Below are 21,631 nucleotides of genomic sequence, written 5' to 3' on the forward strand. Positions count from 1 at the left end.
CCCTCCCCAAAAAAAGAGTAGGGAGTGGAATGTGTTGGTGTAACTAAATTTACTGAACTCCTTCAGTATTAATTTAACACTTCTGGGCTGTTTTTTCTATATGTGACTGTAATGTTCACGTATATAAAGCAAGTTTGAAACATTATAACAAAGCTGTGAAAATATTTCTTATACCAATAGCTAGCAACCTACAGCTCATCTGCATCTTGTAGCTGTAGAGACAAGCCAAAGAAATGACAGTGAAATATAGACTAAAAAATGCTATTCACTAACAGCTGACAATATAACCTATAGTTAGTATCACATCTAGGCTCCACACTGGCTTTTGTGTCACCAGAAGAATAATTCTTATTTTCTATTCCAGTATTCCATCAGATTTTTTATTTTTATTTTTATTTTTTTTAAATTTCTGATATACATATATTATACCTCAAAATCTAAATCAGGTCTGGGGTTTTAACTTCACTAAGAAGCGTCCAGTTTAAAAGCCAGTGGTGCAGCATATGGTCCTTGTAATGAGCATCCTGTTTTTAGGAGATGCTACCACAAAACCTTGGTGCAGTCCTGAGGTGCCATGCTCTGCCCAGCCAGGCAAGCCACGTCAGAGATGAGTATTGCTTGTGCAGAAATAGCCACCCCTTGCTGAGCACAGTCAGACTCCAGGATATTTTTGAAAGAATTGGTTCTCATCTGCTTCCTCTGATTCAGTCAGTGCGTGAGCAGTTTTGGGGAGGGCAGGCAACTGGTGGGAAATTATTTCTATGCTGATCACCAGAAGACATATGTGTATAAGGATACATTAAAATAGCTCTACTGACTGTTGACCTGTAAAAAGTACATACAGGTGAAAGCCTATTTGTGAGCAGATGTGCTAACGTCTGTTTATTACCTTCTTCATATGGAGCTATATGAGAAATTATTTTATTAAATGATTTTTTTGGTTGGAATTTTTGCTTTCTTTGCCTTTGTAAAGCAAGTCAAAGACAACACCAGTTTCTTGCTCATTTTGATTTCCAGGTTCTTTTTTTCTAATCAAAACCACTATTTTTCTGGTTACATTTCATATTCCCATAATTTTGAGATTTTTAAGCAAATAATTCACATGCATAATTGTATAGACTTGAAAACTACCCAAAACAAAGCGATTCACATGGAGTTGGAGAAGGAGCATCACATAGGAAAAAGAAATAAATGTGCAAATTGTTGCAGTGCTTCAAATATGGCTTATATTGCAGCTCTTACTGCAACTTGTGACATCTTTCATATGAGTGTCACCTTTAGGAGGCTATTTTTGGCAATGATGCTTCAGCATGGGATTTTAAGGGTAACAGTGGGTATTGGATATATTCTCCAGAGATCACCTTCACATTCCCTCATATATTTCTAGGTGTATTAAAAAAAGAGGGTAATACACATTGCTGAATAATTATTTATATTTGTTTTATTATTTCTCATAAAATGAGATTTAGTAAAAACTTGGCCAGTACTGTGGTACATTTTTCAACAGAATTCAGAGCCATTATTTTGTTTTGGATAAACAGCAGTAAGTACAAATCTTTAAAATACATGCTGGGAAATATTCAGGCTCCTCAACATTTGTCACTTGCAGAATACCAGTGGTACAATAGAGTTGCACAGCCAAAACTAGAAAAATGTTTATGTAAGTCCCCATATCCAGAGAGCTCAGAATTAGTCACTATTTACCTTTGTTAGCCATGCTCAGGAAAAAGAGGAAAAATATGAGACATAACAAACTCTTATTTTTCTTCTTTCTTCAGAGAATATGAATGTATTAAATGTTTTAGGAGCTTTCAGGTTCCTAGGGTGTTGTTGTATATGAGCTGTTTAACAGAGCTCTGAAAACTCTGCTTGCAAAGGCTTTGGCATTTTCATGGCTGGTAGAGAAGCCAGTCATTATCGAGAGGCTTCTAAATTATGGAAGCAATTCTTGTCTTCCAATTCTTCATTATTGTTACTATAAACTCCAAGGAAATCTGAGGAAAAAGCATTGGTGTTCTTGGTTGGCTGAATGGCTCCAGGACTTTCATTTCTGAACTGTTTGTGGATGTCTTATGTTAGTCTGCGCCCTTTTTGGTCATCCCAGTGGGTAGGCTGATCTCCAGCTCAGTTTACAGCTAGTTCTAGGAAGCTGTAAAAAAGAAACCTTATTTTGCCTCTCCTCGCACCATCCCCGTTTTGAGAATTTCTTGCAGAGCTCTGCTTTTGTCACTGCAGTGCTCTCAGTACAGAGCCTCAAGTCATGAAGCTGAAGAAAAAAGGAGGAGAGAAAAAGAATTTTTAAAAGAGGAGGCAAATGCTGTGACTCTCTGCTTTGCTGCTTCCCTAGTATGTTTCCTGTCAGAATTTGACTTAATAAATAACTCTTTAAATCTATATTTAGAATAGAAAATATTTTAGCAAGAAATAAGACTCAGCACAAGCAGATCTATTTAAATGCAGCATAATTGAAATGTCAGCTCAGTCGTGAAATGCCCGAAGGTGTTTCTTCAGTGAAGGCAGAATATGACACAAAATAGATGTATGAATACTGTAGTATAGAATAAAGCCTTTGTGTGCTCCTCAAATCTAATCTCACCCTCACCTTACTGGGTGTTTGAAGATGTTTGGCTGCAGTCTGACTGCTACTGCAGTTCCTGCTCTTCCCTTCTTCCAGGGAATTTGACAGCTCGGAGGAGGTTTTGATCCTGGAGAAGAGAGAAGCTCAGCACCTCTCTGTGCCCAGGGGCAGGGAGCCTTTCCTGGGGGACACCTGGTGTTTGCTTAGTACTGCTCAGTGAGTTATTGTGTACTCTTCACTCAAGAAATGCATTGGAATTTTTTTTTGTTCTCAGTGGTACCCAATTCTTCATTTTAGCTGCTGATGAAGTGGCTTGAAGGCTCAGGTTCCATTACTACTACTCTCCCTTTCTGTCAAGGGCCGGTAATTCCTCAAAGGGTGAAGACTTGGAAGTACAACTCAGTGTCTTTTCGTCTTTCAGATTTTCCAAAATTCAACAATTGCTGTGTATTGTGTTGGTATATGCCTCCTGAATGGTGCTGCACTATTGGCCTTCCAACAGAAGTGATAACTTAGTAAGAAATTGGTGTCACAGGCTAAAGTGTCACTAATGTTGGATGAAGGACAGGCCATGGTCATGGGCTTATAGAGTTGCAGTTGTACCAGGTTCCATTGGTGTCTATCCTGGCCAGTTCTGTGGCTCTGGATTTCAGTCTGCCTGTGCAACACATCTTTTTTCAGCAGCTGTCAGGCAGAGAAGGATCCATCGCCTCTTGCTTCATGTGGCAGTGCAATTTTTTTAAGAGGTTAAGTTCAGCTAGATCTTTATCAGCAAACTGTGATTTGAGGAAGAAAATGAACTTGACAACTGTTTTAACAACCTGACTGTTGATTTATGTCTTTGCTTAATGCCTGAAGTCAATATTTGTTAAGTTTGATTGATAAAAATATGTGTCTCCCATCAAGGTCAAATTAATTTGTGGAAATCTGCCTTTGCTTACCATGCTGCTTTTGCACAGAATCTCTGTCAGGCTTTGCTAAAACTGTGCAGTCACTTTCTCATTTAAATTATGATTATCTTCACAATGTGCCTGTGAACAGTACCTCATTTGAATGTGTTTTTTTTAAAGGATGCCTCAGATTAGATTCCGATTCACTCAGGTGATGAATTACCTGACCTGACCTAATTCATTAATTTTAATAGTGTTTGAAGTCTCTATTTTATTCGAAGCTCCTCTGATAAACCTGTCTTATAGACATCTTTATAATAATGTCCATTCATCAGCTACTTACAGGACATAACTTGAAACTGGCTGTGACTGCTAGGATGCACGCTGTCTACTTGCTTCAGTTGTGTTGTGGTTTAGGTTTTCAGTTGCATCAGGCAGATGTAAGGCTGACTTTTCATTACATAGTTATACTTGGAGAGGAGTTCTGAAATAGCACATGTAAAATATGTATGGATGTATGCACATCCAAATGTTTGTATAATAGAAGTATGATTAAATTCCTGCTAGCACATAGTGCAACTATGCCATGTGTTGTACTACAGTTCTTAAGGTACAACATTTAGTACAGCACTAAGTAAATGACATCCCTTCATAATGGAGATCATTAAAGCATAGCTTTACAGTACAAAAACATGGAGGATTTTTCGCAGTGTTTTACATATTTTCTATAGTATTGCAAATAACAAAGCCACAGTGTGTTACAAGGACGTTAATTCTGAAACACACAAACCCTCCATTTATGTTGCTATCTTCTTAACGCAGGTCCATCTCAAGATCTACTGTATTTTCTTAATGTTTGTGTCTAATTTTGTCCACATCATGTATTCCTGAAAATGGTGCGTGCATAGAAAAGCTGAGAGCCTTGGGAACGTTCAGCTTAGATGAGAGAATACTGAGGGGGGGATCTTATCAATGCTTAGAAATATCTAATAAGTGGGAGCCAAGTGAATGGGGGCATGTTCTTTTCAGCAGTGCCCGGTGACAAACCAGTGAGCAGTGGGCATAAATTAAAACACAAGATGTTTCTAAACAACATGAGAGAAAATGGAGTCGTCGAGCACTGAAACAGGCTGCACAAAGAGGTGGTGGAATCTCCATTATGGAAATAGTCAAAAGCTATCTGGATTCCTTCCTGTGCAACCTACTGTAGGGAACCTGCTTTGGCAGGGGATTGTGACTAGGTAACCTCCAGTGATCCCTTCCAACCACTGTGATTCCATGTTTGTCTATAGCTAACTAAAGGGAAAATTCAGGAGGAAGGAGAATTTAGGGGAGAGATGACAACACTGGATTTTGAAAAGGGTAAGTTAACACTCAAACTGGAATCTGAAACCTGCATTTTTTTGTAGCCACGCAGAGAACAAATTGTCTCACAGTAAAAGGGAGGCACATACGGAAACTGTAATTCTGTACCAGTGAAATCATCCAAGCTGCTTATGAACTGAAGTTTAATCACTGCAGACTGCTGTAGTTGTCTTTTCCTTTTGAGTTTGGTTGAGAATTATGGATCGATTCACAGAAGGAAATGAAAGAACTGCTGAGTGATCTAGTTACTGCTTTATTAGCCTCGGAATTGTTGCTGTGACTTACATACAGGAAAAAAAAAAAAAAAAGTGATTGCAGTTCATGAAAAACTCTGCATTTGCAGTGCTTTGGATGGTGGCAGGACAGGTGGCTACCTGCCTGGAGGGCTGGTGCTTTCTGCAAGAGGGAGGCTGCTTGTGGGTTCTCTCACATTAGTCAGCGTGAAATAACAACAATACAAATATATTTTGTGTTTAATATATGTTAAACAGCATCAATTAATAGTATAGCTGTAGTCAGGCAACACTGGGGAGAGTCAGATAATGAATTTGCTGCTCTGATTTACCCTACAGCCTTATTAACTGAAATGGGAAAGGAACAGTGCTGCAAAATAATACCTGCTCACCTTCTGAAATCTCTTTTCTTTCAAATGTGATGCTGGAATTGTTTTTCACAGTCATGTCATTATTGTGTATTATTTCTTTAGTTAAGAGACTGTTGGAAGCAGTTGGAAAGAAAAACCTTTTGTGTCTGTTGCCTTTGTTCTGTGTGCTGGGCTGAGGACAGTGAGACATGTTGGAAAAAGAAAACAGTGCTTTTGGCAGAACACCTGAGCGTGTTCCCAATGGAATTTGGGTAGTGCACAGGGCAGGTAGGAAATGGGGAGCACAGAGCACAGACTGAGAGGAATCAGAATGAAGGAAAAGCTTGCTTGCTGCAAGGACTAGACCCACAAACCTAGAAGGTAAATACAAACCTTCCATAGACAGGAGTGTTACCATTCGTTCCAAAGCCAGTGAGTACTGATGGGCCTGGAAAAGAACACAACATAAACATGTGCTTTGTTTGTCCGTTTCAGCAGACCTGATTTTATTTTGTTTGCAGAGATGGCATTCAGATTTAGATGTGTGAATTAAAAGTTTTCTTGAGGTATAGTGAAATAAATTCTTTCTAGGAACTGGAGTTAGAAAACAAAAATGCTCAGTGCATGTGAAATGCAACTGTCTAATTTAGGAAATACCTGGAATAAAGGCTTCAGTTAGAAAAAAATTATGGATTTGAATGCTTTTTTAGTAAATAAGACTAAGAAAGTTTTGTTTTGCACAAAGAGAGAGATCCAGTTGTTACTCTGAAAGCTCGATGTGTAAACATACAGAATATTATAAATATGTTATATATGATGCACACATATAATCAAACCATGATGAATCCATAATGAATTGCCTGGTCTAGTGGTTGGTGACCCAGCACAAAGCAGGGGTTTGGAACTAAATGATTGGTATGGTCCTTTTCAACCCAAGCCATTCTATGATGATTCTATTAATCAGTTACAGGCATGCTTTTATCCCATAGGCATGTGAGGGGAAATTTGACCTTAGGCAGAACAAACAGAAAGCAGTGGAATGTGGTGGTTTTTGTTTTTTGTTTTTTGTTTTTTTCCTTCTAAATTTAAATAGAATTTTTATATCCTGTTAGAATTAAGAAAAATGAAGTTGATCTGTTTGCACTTAAATTTATCTACTGCTGAAAATGCTTCCCCAATTTGATTTTCAATTTCTGTTTTCTCCATGAAAAATTTAATTGTACCACACATACTTTAAATCACTCTTTCTTTAATTGCCTTTTTATTTCACAGTGATCATGTATTCAGAGATTCTAGAGGAGAGATTGTGCTGAAAATCGTGTGCTTAATAGCTTTTATTAAAAGCCACTAAATAAGGACTTATTTTTGCTCAGCTATTCCAGTGTTACCTTTCCTTTGTGCAGACCTAAGCCTAATAATATTTGAATATTAAAAATTTGATGTAAATTATTTAGAACTATTAACTTCTAAATGTAATGTACATAACTGCTGCATTACCTTATTCAAGCATAATCCACTCTTTCAAAAATCAATTCCTGTGAGGGTGAGATGCAAAAACAGCTACAATGAAGGCAAGGCACTAATTTATTAACTTCTTCATTTGAATGTAGCTGTTCCTGCTGACTAAGTCCAACATAGTATTTATTTCCTGAGGAGAAGGTTGGATTCTCTTCCAAAGGTGGAATGAGTCAAGAGCATCTGCAGTTACACACATCTCCCATGTTTGCGAAAGTTGCGAATAGCTACATTGAGTGGTACTATAATTCTGCTGCACTCTTTGTAAGGAGGATGTATCAAATCAGGCACTGGAATGGGCTGCCCAGGGAGGTGGTGGAGTCACCGACCCTGGAGGTGTTCATGGAACGTTTGGATGTTGTGTTGAGGGATATGGTTTAGCGAGAACCATTGGTGATAGGTGGATGGTTGGACTGGATGATCTTATAGGTCTTTTCCAACCTTAGTGATTCTGTGATTCTGTGAAAACAGAGTTACAGAGAAGCACAGAACCTCACCATACCTGTGGCAGTGCTCACTGTCTTGAGCATAGTCAGAATTGGAAATGGAAGTGAGAAAAAAGAAAGTGATGTGCTTTTCACCCCCCACTTCTGCTTTTTTTTCTCCCTCAGAAGCCAGGGGAGAGCTGGGCTAACTTTCAGTGTGCCAGAATATAGTAGCCAAATGCTGAAGTCATACATGAAGCCCTTTTGTAAATACCAAGGCAATTCCCTATTTATTCTCAGTAGCTAGAAATAGGGGCTGATCTTTGTACTACAGTTTAACCTCTAAAGCGCATCACCTGAGTAGCTCATTTTCTGTTATCCTTTGCAGCTGTGCCTCTAATAATCTCCAGCTATGGCATGTTGAAATTGGTAGTGAGAATTTTATGTCATGTTACATCAACTTGTCAGCTTTTTCCTTTTATGTCTTGGACAACGAAACTAAAGAGGTGGGCTGTGAGAATGACATTCACTTACATTGTCACTGCAAATCAAATGCGGCAATGACTTCTCCTGTGAAAAAACTGCATTTTCTTCTTTGTATATGTCATAGAATCATAGAATGGCTAGGGTTGAAAAGGACCACAATGATCATCTAGTTTCAACCCCTCCGCTATGTGCAGGGTCACCAACCACCAGACCAGGCTGCCCAGAGCCACATCCAGCCTGGCCTTGAATGCCTCCAGGGATGGGGCATCCACAACCTCCTTGGGAAACCTGTTCCAGTGCCTCACCACCCTCTAAGTGCAAAAAGTTCCTCCTAATATCTAACTTAAACCTCCATTCTCTCAGTTTAAAACCATCCCCCCTTGTCCTATCACTACCCACCCTCATAAAAGCTGTTCCCCCTCCTATTTATATGCTCCCTTCAAATACTGGAAGGCCACAATGAGGTTTCCCTGGAACCTTTTCTGCAAGCTAAACAAGCCAAGTTCCCTCAACTTTTCCTTATAGGAGAGGTGCTCCAGCCCTCTGGTCATCTTAGTGGCCCTCTTCATATGTAAATATACATACAGTTGCATAAAAATATGACCATTACCCAACCATTAAAAAATCCGTGCCACTGAGAAGATACATCATTGGAGTATGTTGCGTACAGTTTGCTTGGTTTAGAGTACAGGCTCAAGGAAAGGCTTTGTGGCTGTAGAGACTTGAACAGAAGTACTGAAACAAAACTGCAGAACTCCTAGCAAAAAATGTCACTTCTCTATGGAAATATTCAGTAGAAATTAGATTAAGCTTTCCTATGTGTTATTTGTGCCAATAGCATATGTGCGTAATACTGATGCACAATTCTAAGCCATGGAGTTGCTGTGCTGGATAGATCACTGACTTGCAGCTAAATGGAGTAATGAATGAAAAGCAATTTTTGTGCTTCTGTTGCTTTCAAACTCAGCAGCTCTGAATCAATTACATGTTGCCAAAGGCTAAAGTCTTGTTAGTTGGGTAAGATATAAGAAAAACAATGAGGCAAGATGAGTCATGGTTAAATGGTAGGAAACATTATCATATTTTACAATCTTATTGCTAATTTCATATTTTCAGTGGGTTGCTTTCTTAGTATATTTAGTTCTTCCAGAAAATTTCCAGCTAAATAATACTTGCTGGTTACAAGGTGAGATGACAAGACACCAAGTATACACCAGCTGTGCAGCTCCTCCCAGACATCAGGAGAGCAGCTGTAAATCACAGTGATTTTCTAGGCTTTGAAAGTCAAGGATGCATATTTTCCAGTTTTATCAAATGTCAGCGTTCCTGCACACTGGCATACAAGCATGCTACAAGACTCACAGGTTCATAATGCTCTGATAAGTAAAGTGTTGGGAAAACCCTTTGCAACATTATTTTGAGCACTGGCAATTGTGAATCCTTTTAGACTCCAGCAGCAATAAACAGCTCCATGGGGAATTTGAGTTTTGCACCTTCAATGGGGCAAACACACTTCAGAAGGCAGTTTGCAATCCAATGCTGCTTGCTGCAAAAGGAAAATCTTACAGGCTCAGCCTCTTTAGGTGGCAGACACTTTACATGGTGCTTGCAAAAAAATGTCCCACTTACTGCAAACCCTGCTATGGTTCTAAAGTCTGTATGTCTGTCTCCCAGAAAAAAAAATAAAAATACTGTGAAGTAAGAATTTTATTTCTTGGGTATAGTTTTTCCTTGCTGATTGCTTTTAATTCTCTTCTAGCTTAAAGTCCTTTCTCTTATCCTTCACTGGCTGCAGCTGTACACATAAGAAGTTCAGTTATTGAGTCACACAATTGGTTCTCTGGGATCTGTTGCTATTCAATCCCTTTATGTAATTGTTCCAAGTCCTTGGCTGAGCTTCCAGGCAGGGAGTGCCTCGTGAGCCTGAGGTTTATGCTTGGCCATTTTTTTGAGGATTTTATCTGTCAAGTGAAGTTGTACTCATGAAGAGAAGCAATTTCTGAGGTACTGCTTCCATGAAGAGGCATGAAATTGGACGTTGGAAAAAGCTATTATAGGTGTCTTTTAAAATGATTTAATTATATTTTTCCACATCACTAAGAACGACACAAAGTAAATAAAGATGCTAGCTTCCCCCCCCTTGCATAAGTGTTTGTGAATCTGATCTTGGTCTCTGCTATTTAAAGATGCATGTATGTAGAGTGACCTGGGATATTAGCAAACCTGAACAGTGGGATTTCTTTGTTTCTGAGTTATCTTTCAGTAGCAGCTAAACAGGTGTGTTTGTTTGTTAACCTTTGCCAAACCGTTGCATTTGCCAAACCTTTGCCATTGATTTCCAGAACATTTAATTTCTACAAAGATTATTTGCAGTGAAACTTGGTCTCTTAGAAGCCAGTATTATCTAAATGCAGCTAGATAATAGTAAAAGCAATTCTTGGAAAGTATTGCTTAGTGGAATTTAGTCTTTAGTAGCTGAATATTCAATGGAACAAGCAAGCTAAGTGCCGTACAGCATAAATGTATAAGTCTTGAAGACATACTTTTGTTATCCATATGTATAGGACTTTTGTAACTTGTATCCCTGTAAAATAATACGTAATTTTCTGCCATCTACCTGCATCTCACCACAGGTAATCAGAAGGTGATCGGTGTTGGCTAAAAGGCTAAAAAGATGCCAAGGAGCAGCAGGCAATTAACCTTGCTTAATCTAAGGGGAATCAATAGGCATTCGTGACCATTAATGATGGAGTTTTTTTGTACAACGCAGGAAAAGGTGAGCCAATCTAAACCAAGAAGATCTGTTATAGCACCTTCAAATGTGTCTTCCAAGTCATAGAAAATATCAGAAATATTACTTTCTTTCAACTTGCTGAATGGCTCAAACCTCACTGCCTGTAGAGATGGCATAAGGTCCAAGCCCAGCACCCACTAGGAATAAATGAAACACTTTATATCGATTTCATTAGGTACAGATAGCAGTACTGAAAATTGAAGTATTACGAATTTCAGCTGAAGCATTTTGTACAAGAAAATTGACTGAGGTTGGATGAATTAAGAACTCTTAGGATGATCTGGGTCTGTGCACATAGTATCACTTGCTATTATTAAAGTATGGGAAAGGGATTACTGCTCTCTACAACTATCCCTTAGTAACTTGATATAAATCAGCCCTGCACCAGCACAAGGGCTGCTCTTTACACCAAAGTGTTCAGAGCTGTAGAGTTCCATCTTTCTGAGAGGTGGGGAGGTCTCGCTTGTAGCTTTTCCTTTGAGTTCACAGAGCAGAAAGATTGCTAGTGTGAAGCATCTTTCCTAATATCTTTATAATTAAAACATCAGTTAAAAGCATCCAGAGCAATGTCCTGGTCTATTTTATGATAAGAACTGATTAGCATAAAATGGCAACAGGCACACATCTGATAATAATGGTCTCAGTCATGAGTCTTCACTGAAGAGTTATCTGAAAATAAACTTTTACTTTACAGTCTTATTAAAAAAGCCATTTGTTCCAAGGTTTCACAATAAACAATATTTCAAAACGTAAACATTTCTGTGACATTTCTTGGAAACTCATCAGAATATCTTTCTGGACTGCAAAAAGTTTTGGATGTATGGTACGAATTTAGTACTGAAGTCCATTTTAAAAGCATATTTCTGTTAAATCATGTGTTACATGATGCTGTAAAACAAATTTATATGAAATTTTAATTGCTTAATGTAACTGGACTTTAAGTCCATTGTTTTTGAATGAGAGGATCTGTATGAGGAGGTCAGATGTGTCAGTCATCAACAAGAGAGTGTTTTAAGACAATGGACAGCAATGATGAGGCACTGTGAACTGACTTGCCATTAAATAGAGCAGGAAATCATAAACATTTATAAAACTACTTGAACAGTCACATTTCTTTCTCACAGAAGTCCTTGTTATCCAGTGGCTAGGCGAGATAACTGGAGTCACACGCAGGAGCAGGCATCACAGTGACCCTGCCCTAATTATGTGTTGGGTGACTGGTACAGCACAACACCTGGTGTTTCAATTATTCATTAACATTTCCAGAGCACTGTACTGAGTAGTTTTTAGCTTGAGGTTATTTTATTTAAAATTGCTTAAAATTCTTACTACTCTGAAATACCTGCAGTAAAGGGATGATGTGATTGATATTCATCTGCATATATTTATATGTTTTTACAAAAAGAAAAGCCATAAATACAAAGCATGATTAAAAAAATCCTGAGATGCAACAGCAGTGTGTTTGAGCACATAGCAAAGTAGCATCAGCAAAATGTGAAATAAAGCTGAGTATATAAGTATGAGAGTGAACAAAATGATTAAAATACTTGATGGTCAAAGAGAGTGATACTTAAAAGCAGAAGCATGAGGCATCTTTTCATCAGAGTAAGCTTATGTATTCCCTCTTTTAAAATATGTAACTTTAAATTTGCAGATGAAAGAATCTGTATTGTAATTTGGCTGACCTATCAGTACTGCTGGTGTGTTATTTCTCCTCCACAACTGCTTTTCACATCCAAAGTTTAACAGTCCAGAGCCTCACAACAGCACTTGTACAATGCAGCATCACATGGGAGTTTACGTTGGAGAGCCTATCAATTGTGAAATTTAAATACCTTTTATTCCTTCATTTGATGAATAGAGCATAATTTTCCTTTTCCCCAGTGAGTGACTTTGCTTTTTGTTGAATTTTGATGCCAGAGCTGGCTCTATTTATTGCTTAAGTAGATAGCTGACTAGTGCAAAAGTCTCGAAGGTGACATGCTGTATGCTTTGACTGAAGAACTGGAGATTTACTGTGCAAGGATGAACAGCCTCCTGTGTCCTGCCAGCTTTGTGCAGCTGTTACTGCTGGAGGCAAGTTCGAGGTTAGAAGAGAGGTGGGAGAGGAGGTGAGAGCTGCTTCTACTGGAGCAGTCTGCCTTCCCACCACCCTCTCACCTGTCACCCTGCTCTCATCCTGACCTTATCCTCTTCCCGTTGTCTCATGCCCCCAGGAGATGGCCTGCAGTTGTGCTCCTTCCCTGCTGTGTGCCTCAGGTTGCTGCAGGATGAAATACTGGGGGCATATCTTTATGGAGAGAGCGCAGCCTGCAGAGGCCATGGGACCTCTATCACCACCAGCTGGAGAAGCAGGGTCACGCAGACCAAGGTGCCCAGCACTGTGCCCAGTCTGGTTTAAAATGCCTATGATGATGGAGATGCCACAGCCTCTTTGGGCAGCCTGTCCTAGTGTTTAGCTATCCTCACGATGAAAAAGTGCTTTCTTATGTTCAGATGGAAATCCCAGAAGCATTTTGTGGTGGGAGGAGAATAGGGACTCATAGTTCTGGAATGTGAATAATTAAAGGACAGCGCAGGAGAGGGGCCTACCTTACCAGGGACAGATTCTTCATCCATATTTAGATTTCTGGAGCTCCCTAGAGAAGCCTCCTAACTTCCTTCCCAGAACACCGCTGAACTGTATTCCCTCTAGAGGTTGTTTTGCCCCAGCCACCAAGTTGTATTTTGTCTCTCCAAGCATATCTCAGGCACAGAAATGCAACTTACAGTACTGAGAAACCAGGAGCTACCTCTGTAAATGCATTTTGTATGACCAGGTTTGGATTACTAAGTCTGCTTTTGGACGACTGCAGGTCCTCTCTACATTTTATCCATTCTCCCAGTCTTTGTCACCATGCACGAACTTTGCTGGTTACTGCTTTCACTTCTGATTTATTAATGAATATGTTCGGTATTGTCAGACTTCTTGTAAGTGTGCGTGACATCTCTCTAGACACACATAACTTAATGATGATTCTCAGTAACTCAGTGAACCTGTATGTATTCAATACTGTGAAAATACCTATAACTATACACTGGTTTATAAAAATTTAAATGTATGTATTCTTGACGGATATATATTATTTATATCTATATCCTATATCCAGATTAATAGCCATATAAATTGTCTCTTCCCTTCAGCCATGAAATCACTTGCCCAGTTTGAACTCTCCCAGGTGAACTTCTCCTTAGCTTATGCTTATGTACGTGTATGACAGCCAAGGTATAACTAAAACAGCAAAAGGTCAAAATAATGAGCCATTTCCACTGGTGAAGCTAATATTTCACTACATGCCTACTACCTGCTGATCTCATCTTTTCAAATGTTTTGTGATGCTATGGTTGAGGAACGCTACATAAAGCAAATTGTTTTGAAGCTCAGCCAAATATTGTAGGTCAAGATTTAGGCAGGAAGAAGTTTCAGTAGTACATCCTTGAAATATAAATTTATTCATGAATATTGTCCAGGGATGCTGTTAGCTAATACTTGGAAGATGGATATTTTCACTTCTGAAAAGGAACACTGTCTGCAGTATGGATTTGGAAGGTTTGATTTGGTTATTGAAGCTTTGTTCTTCCTCCAACATTCCCTCTCTCCTCCTCTCCCCCCTCCCCCCCCCCCCCTTTTTTTTTTTTCCTGCTCTAATTAGGTTGAAAATGACACAAGGAGAAATCTGTCTTTTTTTTAATAAAATCTTGTTAATCACTTGTTACTCAGCAGGACATGACCTGTGATGACAGTAAGGCACTTCTGATTTTGAGCTGACAAAAAGTTTGTTAAACAAGATATGTAATTTTCTTCTAATCATAAAATAGACAAATACATTGTAATGTCTGTTTAAAATGATACATGAAGTTGTTCAGCAACATTTAATTGTCAGCACGTGGCACTTTGTACAAAGACTTCCCAAAGTGGAGGAGAAATGCAATAGTAGGGGTAGGGACATTTTGTACAGTGTAGATGAAACTTTTTTTTTAAAGATAGTAACTTAGATGACTAAAGCTGCTGCCTGGTGTTTACATGACAATTGTGCTTGTAGAGCTTGCTCAGGAACAGCTTTGCACCCATAAAAAGCACCATTCTCAGATACCCTTTCCCTGCTTACATCCTGGGAATATTAATGTGAGCCTAACATCCAAGCCTTAGGGAAAGATTCTGCACTCTGGAATTGAAGAAGTGCAGTCATGTGTCATCCAGGCTACAGAGGAAAAGGATTTCGCTTATACCCAGGGATTGCAACTTGCCATAGGCAGTTCAACCATTCATGGTAGGTTGTTGCCCTGTCTGTGCACTTTATAGAAATCCTATGCTACCTAACTGATCCCTGCAGCTATAGGCACCTAGAGGCTAGCTTGCAGAACTTATCTGTAAAAGTCTCAATGTTGCAGGCTCCTAACTTCTGGCTATTTTTTCTAGATGAGTGGGTTATTTTGGGGACTAATAAAAGCCAGCATTAGTCATGTGTTTTCCCAAGTCTCCTGATGACAAGCCAGGAAGCAGGACTCATCTGGAGACCCAGTGCAGAGGCTGCTGCTGGATCTGACACAAAAAGTAGGTGGAGGAAATGTTTACCTAAGCTTTAGTCTAGGGGCAAACAGAGGTCTTGGTTTTTCTTTCCCTGAAGTGTTTTTGTCCCCCCAAAAATAGTGCACATTATTTGGAATTTGATCCCTGCTTCTATGCTGAACTTTGGCTGAGGTCACCATAATGGGAGCATAAGGTTATGAATCTGATCTCAGATTTCCATCTCGTTTTCTCAGCAGTGTATCTACCATAACAGACTTGTGACCTGGGGTGCGTGACAAAGATCATTATACTTTTGTCATATTTTTATGGTATGATAGTCAAAAGTAATAAAATGACCGACAAATGTGAGATAAAAACAGGCTGTATTATTTCAGTGCAGCAATTGAATTCTATCAATCAAGCAACGCTTTTCTGTCAGGGAAGCAAAGTATAAAGCTTTATCTTAGTATATAACATCAACAATAATAAAAAAAAGGCAACAAACAAGAACGACAACAACAACAAAAATACAAACAAAAGGCCCTTTGGGTAAATTATATTAAAGAGTCTAATAAGTATAAGAATTGCACTTCAAAAGCTAGAAAATGAACTAGAAAAGAAAAATAAGGCTTACAGCCTGGGTGTGATAAGGATAGTCTAGACATCAGTGAATGAATATTGAATCATAAAAACAATGAATAACAGAGCGATAAGATCAAGTATATTCAGGAAACACAAAGCTGCCAAAAAGAATCCAAATATTTAAGAAAAATAAGTATATGTATGGAGTACAATTACAAGACTAATTCAGCAACAAGCTCCCATAAGCTTTCCTTTGGGGAGTTTTAGAGACAAAGGGAAAAGAATCTCGGTTCCAAATTGAAAAGCAGAATTTTAGCATAAGAGGCTTTGTTGCTTGAGGAATACAGCAGTAAAAGAGACCTCCTGGGTCATGAAAGCAGTGTCTGGTGTTCCAGGGGCCTTTCCATATGCTGTCTTTCACAAATCTATCATAATCCACGTGGAAAGTGTTTATTTATTTTCTGTCTTTGTTGTTTCCATTCAAAGAGGAGTTTCAGAGCCTGATTACAGTAATAGTTAAGAACGTCTTTTTTTCAGCCCGAAGTTATTAATGAGCAATTTATACCCATTTGTACTTCTGCCAATAGCCCATTAGCTTAAATAGTCTCTCTTCTCCTACTCATGATGCTGTGATGTATTAAGAGACAGCAGCCATGATTGCTCATAGTTTTCATCTCCCAACACAGCCAACACAGAGTGGCAGACTCACAGCTCTCTGTCCCCTACTGATCCTTGCAGCCTTTCCCTGGGTCCACTCAAATCCAGGTTTGTCTCCATGGTATCCATCAGGGCACAGTCACAAAGAGCTGCATTCTTCAAGAAAAGAACTCACTGGTGTCTTGGCCATTAGGATCAATGCTTTCCCTATGGAAAATATTAATCCTGATGCTCCCAGATCTGCATTTGTTTTTTCCTAGGCAGCACTGCAGTGGTAGCTCAGACCCATTCTCTGATGAACTGTTGATAAGAATCCCTTGTTTCAAATTGTTAAGTCCTGAATCGACAGCAGAAGCTCTATTATTTCCTCACCATTCTATCTTGAACTTGGAACAATAAACTTCAGCCAGTTGCTTTCACTTACTATGGCTGTATACAGCTGATACTTATCAACATTACATCATCAACTAATTTTAGCGTAGCATGATAGGAAGTTGTCTATACTCTCCAGCATCATTACGAAAAGGGCCGTACAGGATTTGTATATTATAGACATACTTATGAAACTACTGGGTACCCATTACAGCCAAAAAGCCCTATTATCATCAAAATGGCTCAAAATTAATGGCACCTATATGCATGTTGCTGGGGGAAGGCTAACTGAGGCATCTTCTTAAATTCATTCTATTGCTCAACAGTCCTTCATTGTGAAAATATAAACAGCATTTAGTCAGTGCAAGCTGAAGTGCTTTTCTTGTTAATGACAACATCCAAAACATCTAAGCTTTAGAACCTGATCTGAATCCCATTTCAGTTCAGGAGGAGCTGACAGAACTGATAGGCAGATTAACTGCTTCATTCATTCATTCATTAAAAAGACATGCAAAGGGGGATAGATCTGCATATCATTCATCTTGGATAGGCTATAATAAGAATATATATATTTCCTTGAACACAGAAGGAATAAATGAAGCCAGGATTTTATTACTGCAAAATCCTGTGGGAGTAGTTTGTCCAAAAAGCTTACCTCTCCTCTGAGTCATTGTCAGAGGTATATCATGTTAGAGGAGATGAAATCAGCAGCATCTTTGCCTGACTGACTCCTCTCCTATGGGACTGAATTCCGGAGGCTCAGAAGAACATGAAAGTCAGTAAGCATGACATTGACACAGGTGTATTTCAGAAAGCAAGGTGGCTTTTGTGATAGAGCTGGAACCCAGCTTCAGAGAGGCTTTCATGGGACGTAAGGAAGAAAAAAATGCTGCCCTAAATGTCTCCTGTGGAAGAAAGAAAACACTGAACAAAATGACCTAAATCAGTGCTGGCAGTACACCCTGGGCCTAGGAAAAATAAATCATCCAAAAGGCATTCACAGCTACTTCTGCTATCCTGTATTTCTGCAAATCTCATGCCTTGCTCTGCAGCTCCATGTCTTGAATTGTGGGTCTCGTTATGAGCTATAAAGCTCTTTTCTGTTGTTTTCCCTCAGTTTAGCTTCTTCCTTTAAATCTTGTAGCAGAAATACTATGCTTGACAAATTTAGAGGTTTCTGTAGCTGTGGTAAAAGTTGAAAGCTTGGTGATGCTCATTCTTCACTGCCTGTGTACTTTGTAAACTAATTCATGTTCAGAAAGGGAGACCAAAATGGGTGGAGAATTTTACTTTATCCTAAAGCAAGGATGGAAGGGCCTGAAATGAGGGCCCTTATTTTTTATTCCTTTAAATTTCCAGTCTGGAGCATTAAATATATTGATGTTCACTGCTTTATGATTTTTCTTTGCCTACTCACCTCTTCCCAAGTAGACTGCCACAAATCTAACCCAGCCATAAATGCACACACTGTCTTCCTGAGCATGTCCTTCAATTCTTCAAACATTTCCGGAGGCAAGCTAACTCCTTTTTTTTATCCAAAGGTTTTCAGGATCAGTTACTTAAAGTGACGAAAGCCGAAGAGCTAGTAAAATAGAACATAGATTTATTTACCCTCGGTGTTGTTGTAATACTTTGTACTTTTCCATTTGTGAGCTCCCCTGACACATTTAGAGGATCAGCAGTAGAGCAGAAATGTTCTGGGGCATGAAGACGTCTCTCACATAGGCAGTAATGGAACTGTGAATGGAAGCCAATTTCTGCTGTAATAAACTAGCTGATAATTTAGTGTAAAAGAAATCTTAGTTTGAAGTCAGAAGCATATGGCTGTTGACACTGCTTCTTAAACAGATTTGTTGTTAAGTCTGGTGTGTTTGAAGGGCTCCCGGCTGGCTGGGTGGCCAGTCATCTCCCTCCAGGGAAACTGGAGAAAGTAGTTGTAGTGTAAAGCTCCTTGTTATTGCTGGCTGAAATGCAAGAACAAAAATTGGGTTTGCTCAGTGTTCCAGTTTTAACTGCCTCAAACCTTTATTGACAGGGAATCGTCAAATGTGTCATTTGAGAAAAGTAATCTGAAAATATTTTCTTACTTGATCAATAGGATCAGACTCAGTTTGTACCAAAGCAAGTGTAAGTAGTTGCACAAGGGGAGGAAATGAGCAGAATACCTTCTTGGAGAAGCCCTTTCTAAAAGCACAGCAGATGGGATGAGGGCACCAGCAAAGCTGTGATAGACAGTGTGAAAAAATAGAAATGTGTGGAAAGAATGAGTGATGAGACGTGCGCCAAGAAATATTTTTGGCAGAAATGAACTATGCACAGGATTTGGTTTTACTTACTGTAAAGAAAATGCAACGGTTATGTCATTAAACGCCATCTACGTTTTACTGCAATAATTTAGATAGCAACAGATTTTATAAGAAAAGGAGCAGACCAGCTGGTTTGATTCACTTTCCTTTAATGGATCTCACTTGCCAATTTACTGTTGCTGTTCTCCAGCAGCCTTTACTGGCTGTGTACAGGTCTCACTATTCCAGTTTAAACTGCTGGTTATCTGTATCCATTATGGAAAGAGTGCAAACAAGCCAAGTCCCGTTTGTGAGTCAAATAGTTATCATCTGGTAAAAGCTACTGGCTGTACAGCACAAGATAAATATTTGAAGAAGAAAATCGTGAAGAATGGTTGATCCATGCTTGCTTAGAAAATGAAACGTATATGTTGATTTTGTGTAGATAGAAATGTTAAATAAACAGATACTATATAATCAGCCTTGATTCCAGCTGCACACCTCGGTGTGCAACCCTATTTCAGGTTACCTCAGGGGAAGTTTTCTCGTTTGCATTCTGAATGGGACTTATTCTTGAAAGGATGTAACAGATCTAAGGATTGGACTAGAGACAAAAAACCGACACATCAAACTACAGCCAAAATTTATTACCTTCCTTTTCACAAAGGCACAGAAGGCAGAGAAATAACCAACAAACCATTTGGAAAATGGGCAGATCTGGGCAGTGGATGGTTTATCAGTCTCTACTCAGTCTACAGATCGTGCAGATTATAAAATTCTAGAGACTTTCCTCTGATAGTTGTGTGACACTTTTTTTGTAGTAGTTATTGCTATATAGTAAGTACAACTTTGGGCAGCAGACACATCCACTTTCCTTCCAGAATGTCAACTTCATTTTGGCAGCAGCAGATGCTCCTGAACTGAAACCCCAGTTCTCAGATGCTGACTCTTCGTCATATTAATTTTAATTCTGGCCTGCAGTAGAACTTGATGAATATTGATCAGATGCATTATAACTACCAATGTTGAACTATAGACTTCTCCTTTTCTTTAGGACATTCCCAGATCCTTTATGACAGTCCTATAAGGGAACCTTTCTCTGTCCATTTTCAAGCTATTTTCTGATACATCTGCATATAGTTTTAAAAAATATATTGGAATAAACTTCTACAATTGTTTTATATAATCCTTTTCCTGTAGGGAAAAATGTTGCTCATCAAAACACTCTTTTTTTGATCAGCAGTATAATTGATGCACTTCATCCAGCTTCAGGCTGAGAAGTGGTTATTTAGTTTGTTTTCATGCTGTTGCAGGGTGGAAAACATTACAGTATTTATTTCTGCAATATTTCTTATGACTGTTAACATTGTGCCTTGTATTGGTTGTTTGGATTTAAGCAATACATGCTATGAAGGATTTCAGTAGTAATGACATATACCATGTCCAATGTTTATTCAACAGTAAACGTCCAATGCAGAATTATTGAACCAGAATGTATGCCCGTTGATTGGCGTGAAAGTTATACATGTATTGGTAAATCAAAGCAAGCTTTCAAAATATCAATTTATATGACAAATACAGACAGCATAGATGTTGAAAACTTGCTCATAGCCTTTGCTGTTTTCTAGAACTGTAATCTAACCGGTTGAGATGTGGTGTTCCTTTATTCCCCCAGAATCGTTGCTTTAAATATGACTGATGTGGAAAAAATAAATATCGAAGCAGAGCAACAGTATGCCTTGATTATATACTTGTACACAATGTTTGGTAGAAATGGAATGTGATTTCTTTTTATTATGTTGCAGAAATACAATTTTCAAAGCAAACGTTTGACAACGCATTATGTGTCATAAGCATATTTCCTACAACAACTAACGGAAATGATGATTGCGTTTCCTTCCTGAGATGTGCATTTACACAAACATATATATTTAAAGATTTGGCAGTAATAGAAATAATATTTAGTAACAATTTACTCTTAATAATTTTATTTACAGAATTGCTACCCAGATGCCAACAGATGAATTGCCAGTACAAATGTGCCATTACCAGGAATGGCACCAAGTGTTACTGTGGAGATGGCTATGAAACAAGCAGTGATGGAAGAAGCTGCACAGGTAAATAAGGAAGGTGCTGTAGGATTGACACAAGAATTTCTTAATGACTCCTTGATGTCTGTTAGGTGCAATGAGCTGGTGGTGGGTTACCTGCTTTCATCTTGGAGACATACTGGGAGACCAACAGGAAGCTGGTGAGCATGGATGAGCTTCCTTGCCCATCTTCAGTGGTATTTGCTCATCAGGAAATGAGCATGGGCTTGTGGAATCAAGCAGGGGAAAGAGTCCCCCATAATCAGTCAGGACTTGCCTGCTAACTGCAGTACAACATAGAGCATTTCGCCTCATGTCCATAAAATCACATCTAGATTGCAATTTGATAAATGAACACTCCCAAATCATGCAATGCAGCTGGGAAAGTTATTCTAGCATAATTAAATGTCCACTGAAATTGGTGTTCTTTTTCTTTTTTTAAAATATGTGATTTTTTAAT

The 21,631-nt window shown here is 38.8% G+C and overlaps 1 protein-coding gene across 3 annotated transcripts in view; it reads left to right on the top strand.

The window, feature by feature from the left end:
* LRP1B (LDL receptor related protein 1B) overlaps window positions 1-21,631 on the top strand; it is a 591,311-nt gene that overhangs the window by 297,711 nt on the left and 271,969 nt on the right. For all 3 annotated transcript variants that reach the window (XM_090143529.1, XM_090143530.1, XM_090143531.1), the window contains exon 4: window positions 21,079-21,198. In XM_090143529.1, coding sequence (XP_089999655.1) covers window positions 21,079-21,198 — 120 coding nt within the window. The remainder of the gene's footprint in view (window positions 1-21,078; window positions 21,199-21,631) is intronic.

This window comes from Phasianus colchicus, chromosome 7, assembly GCF_987193195.1.
Source record: "Phasianus colchicus chromosome 7, bPhaCol1.hap1.1, whole genome shotgun sequence".
Lineage (NCBI taxonomy): Eukaryota > Metazoa > Chordata > Aves > Galliformes > Phasianidae > Phasianus > Phasianus colchicus.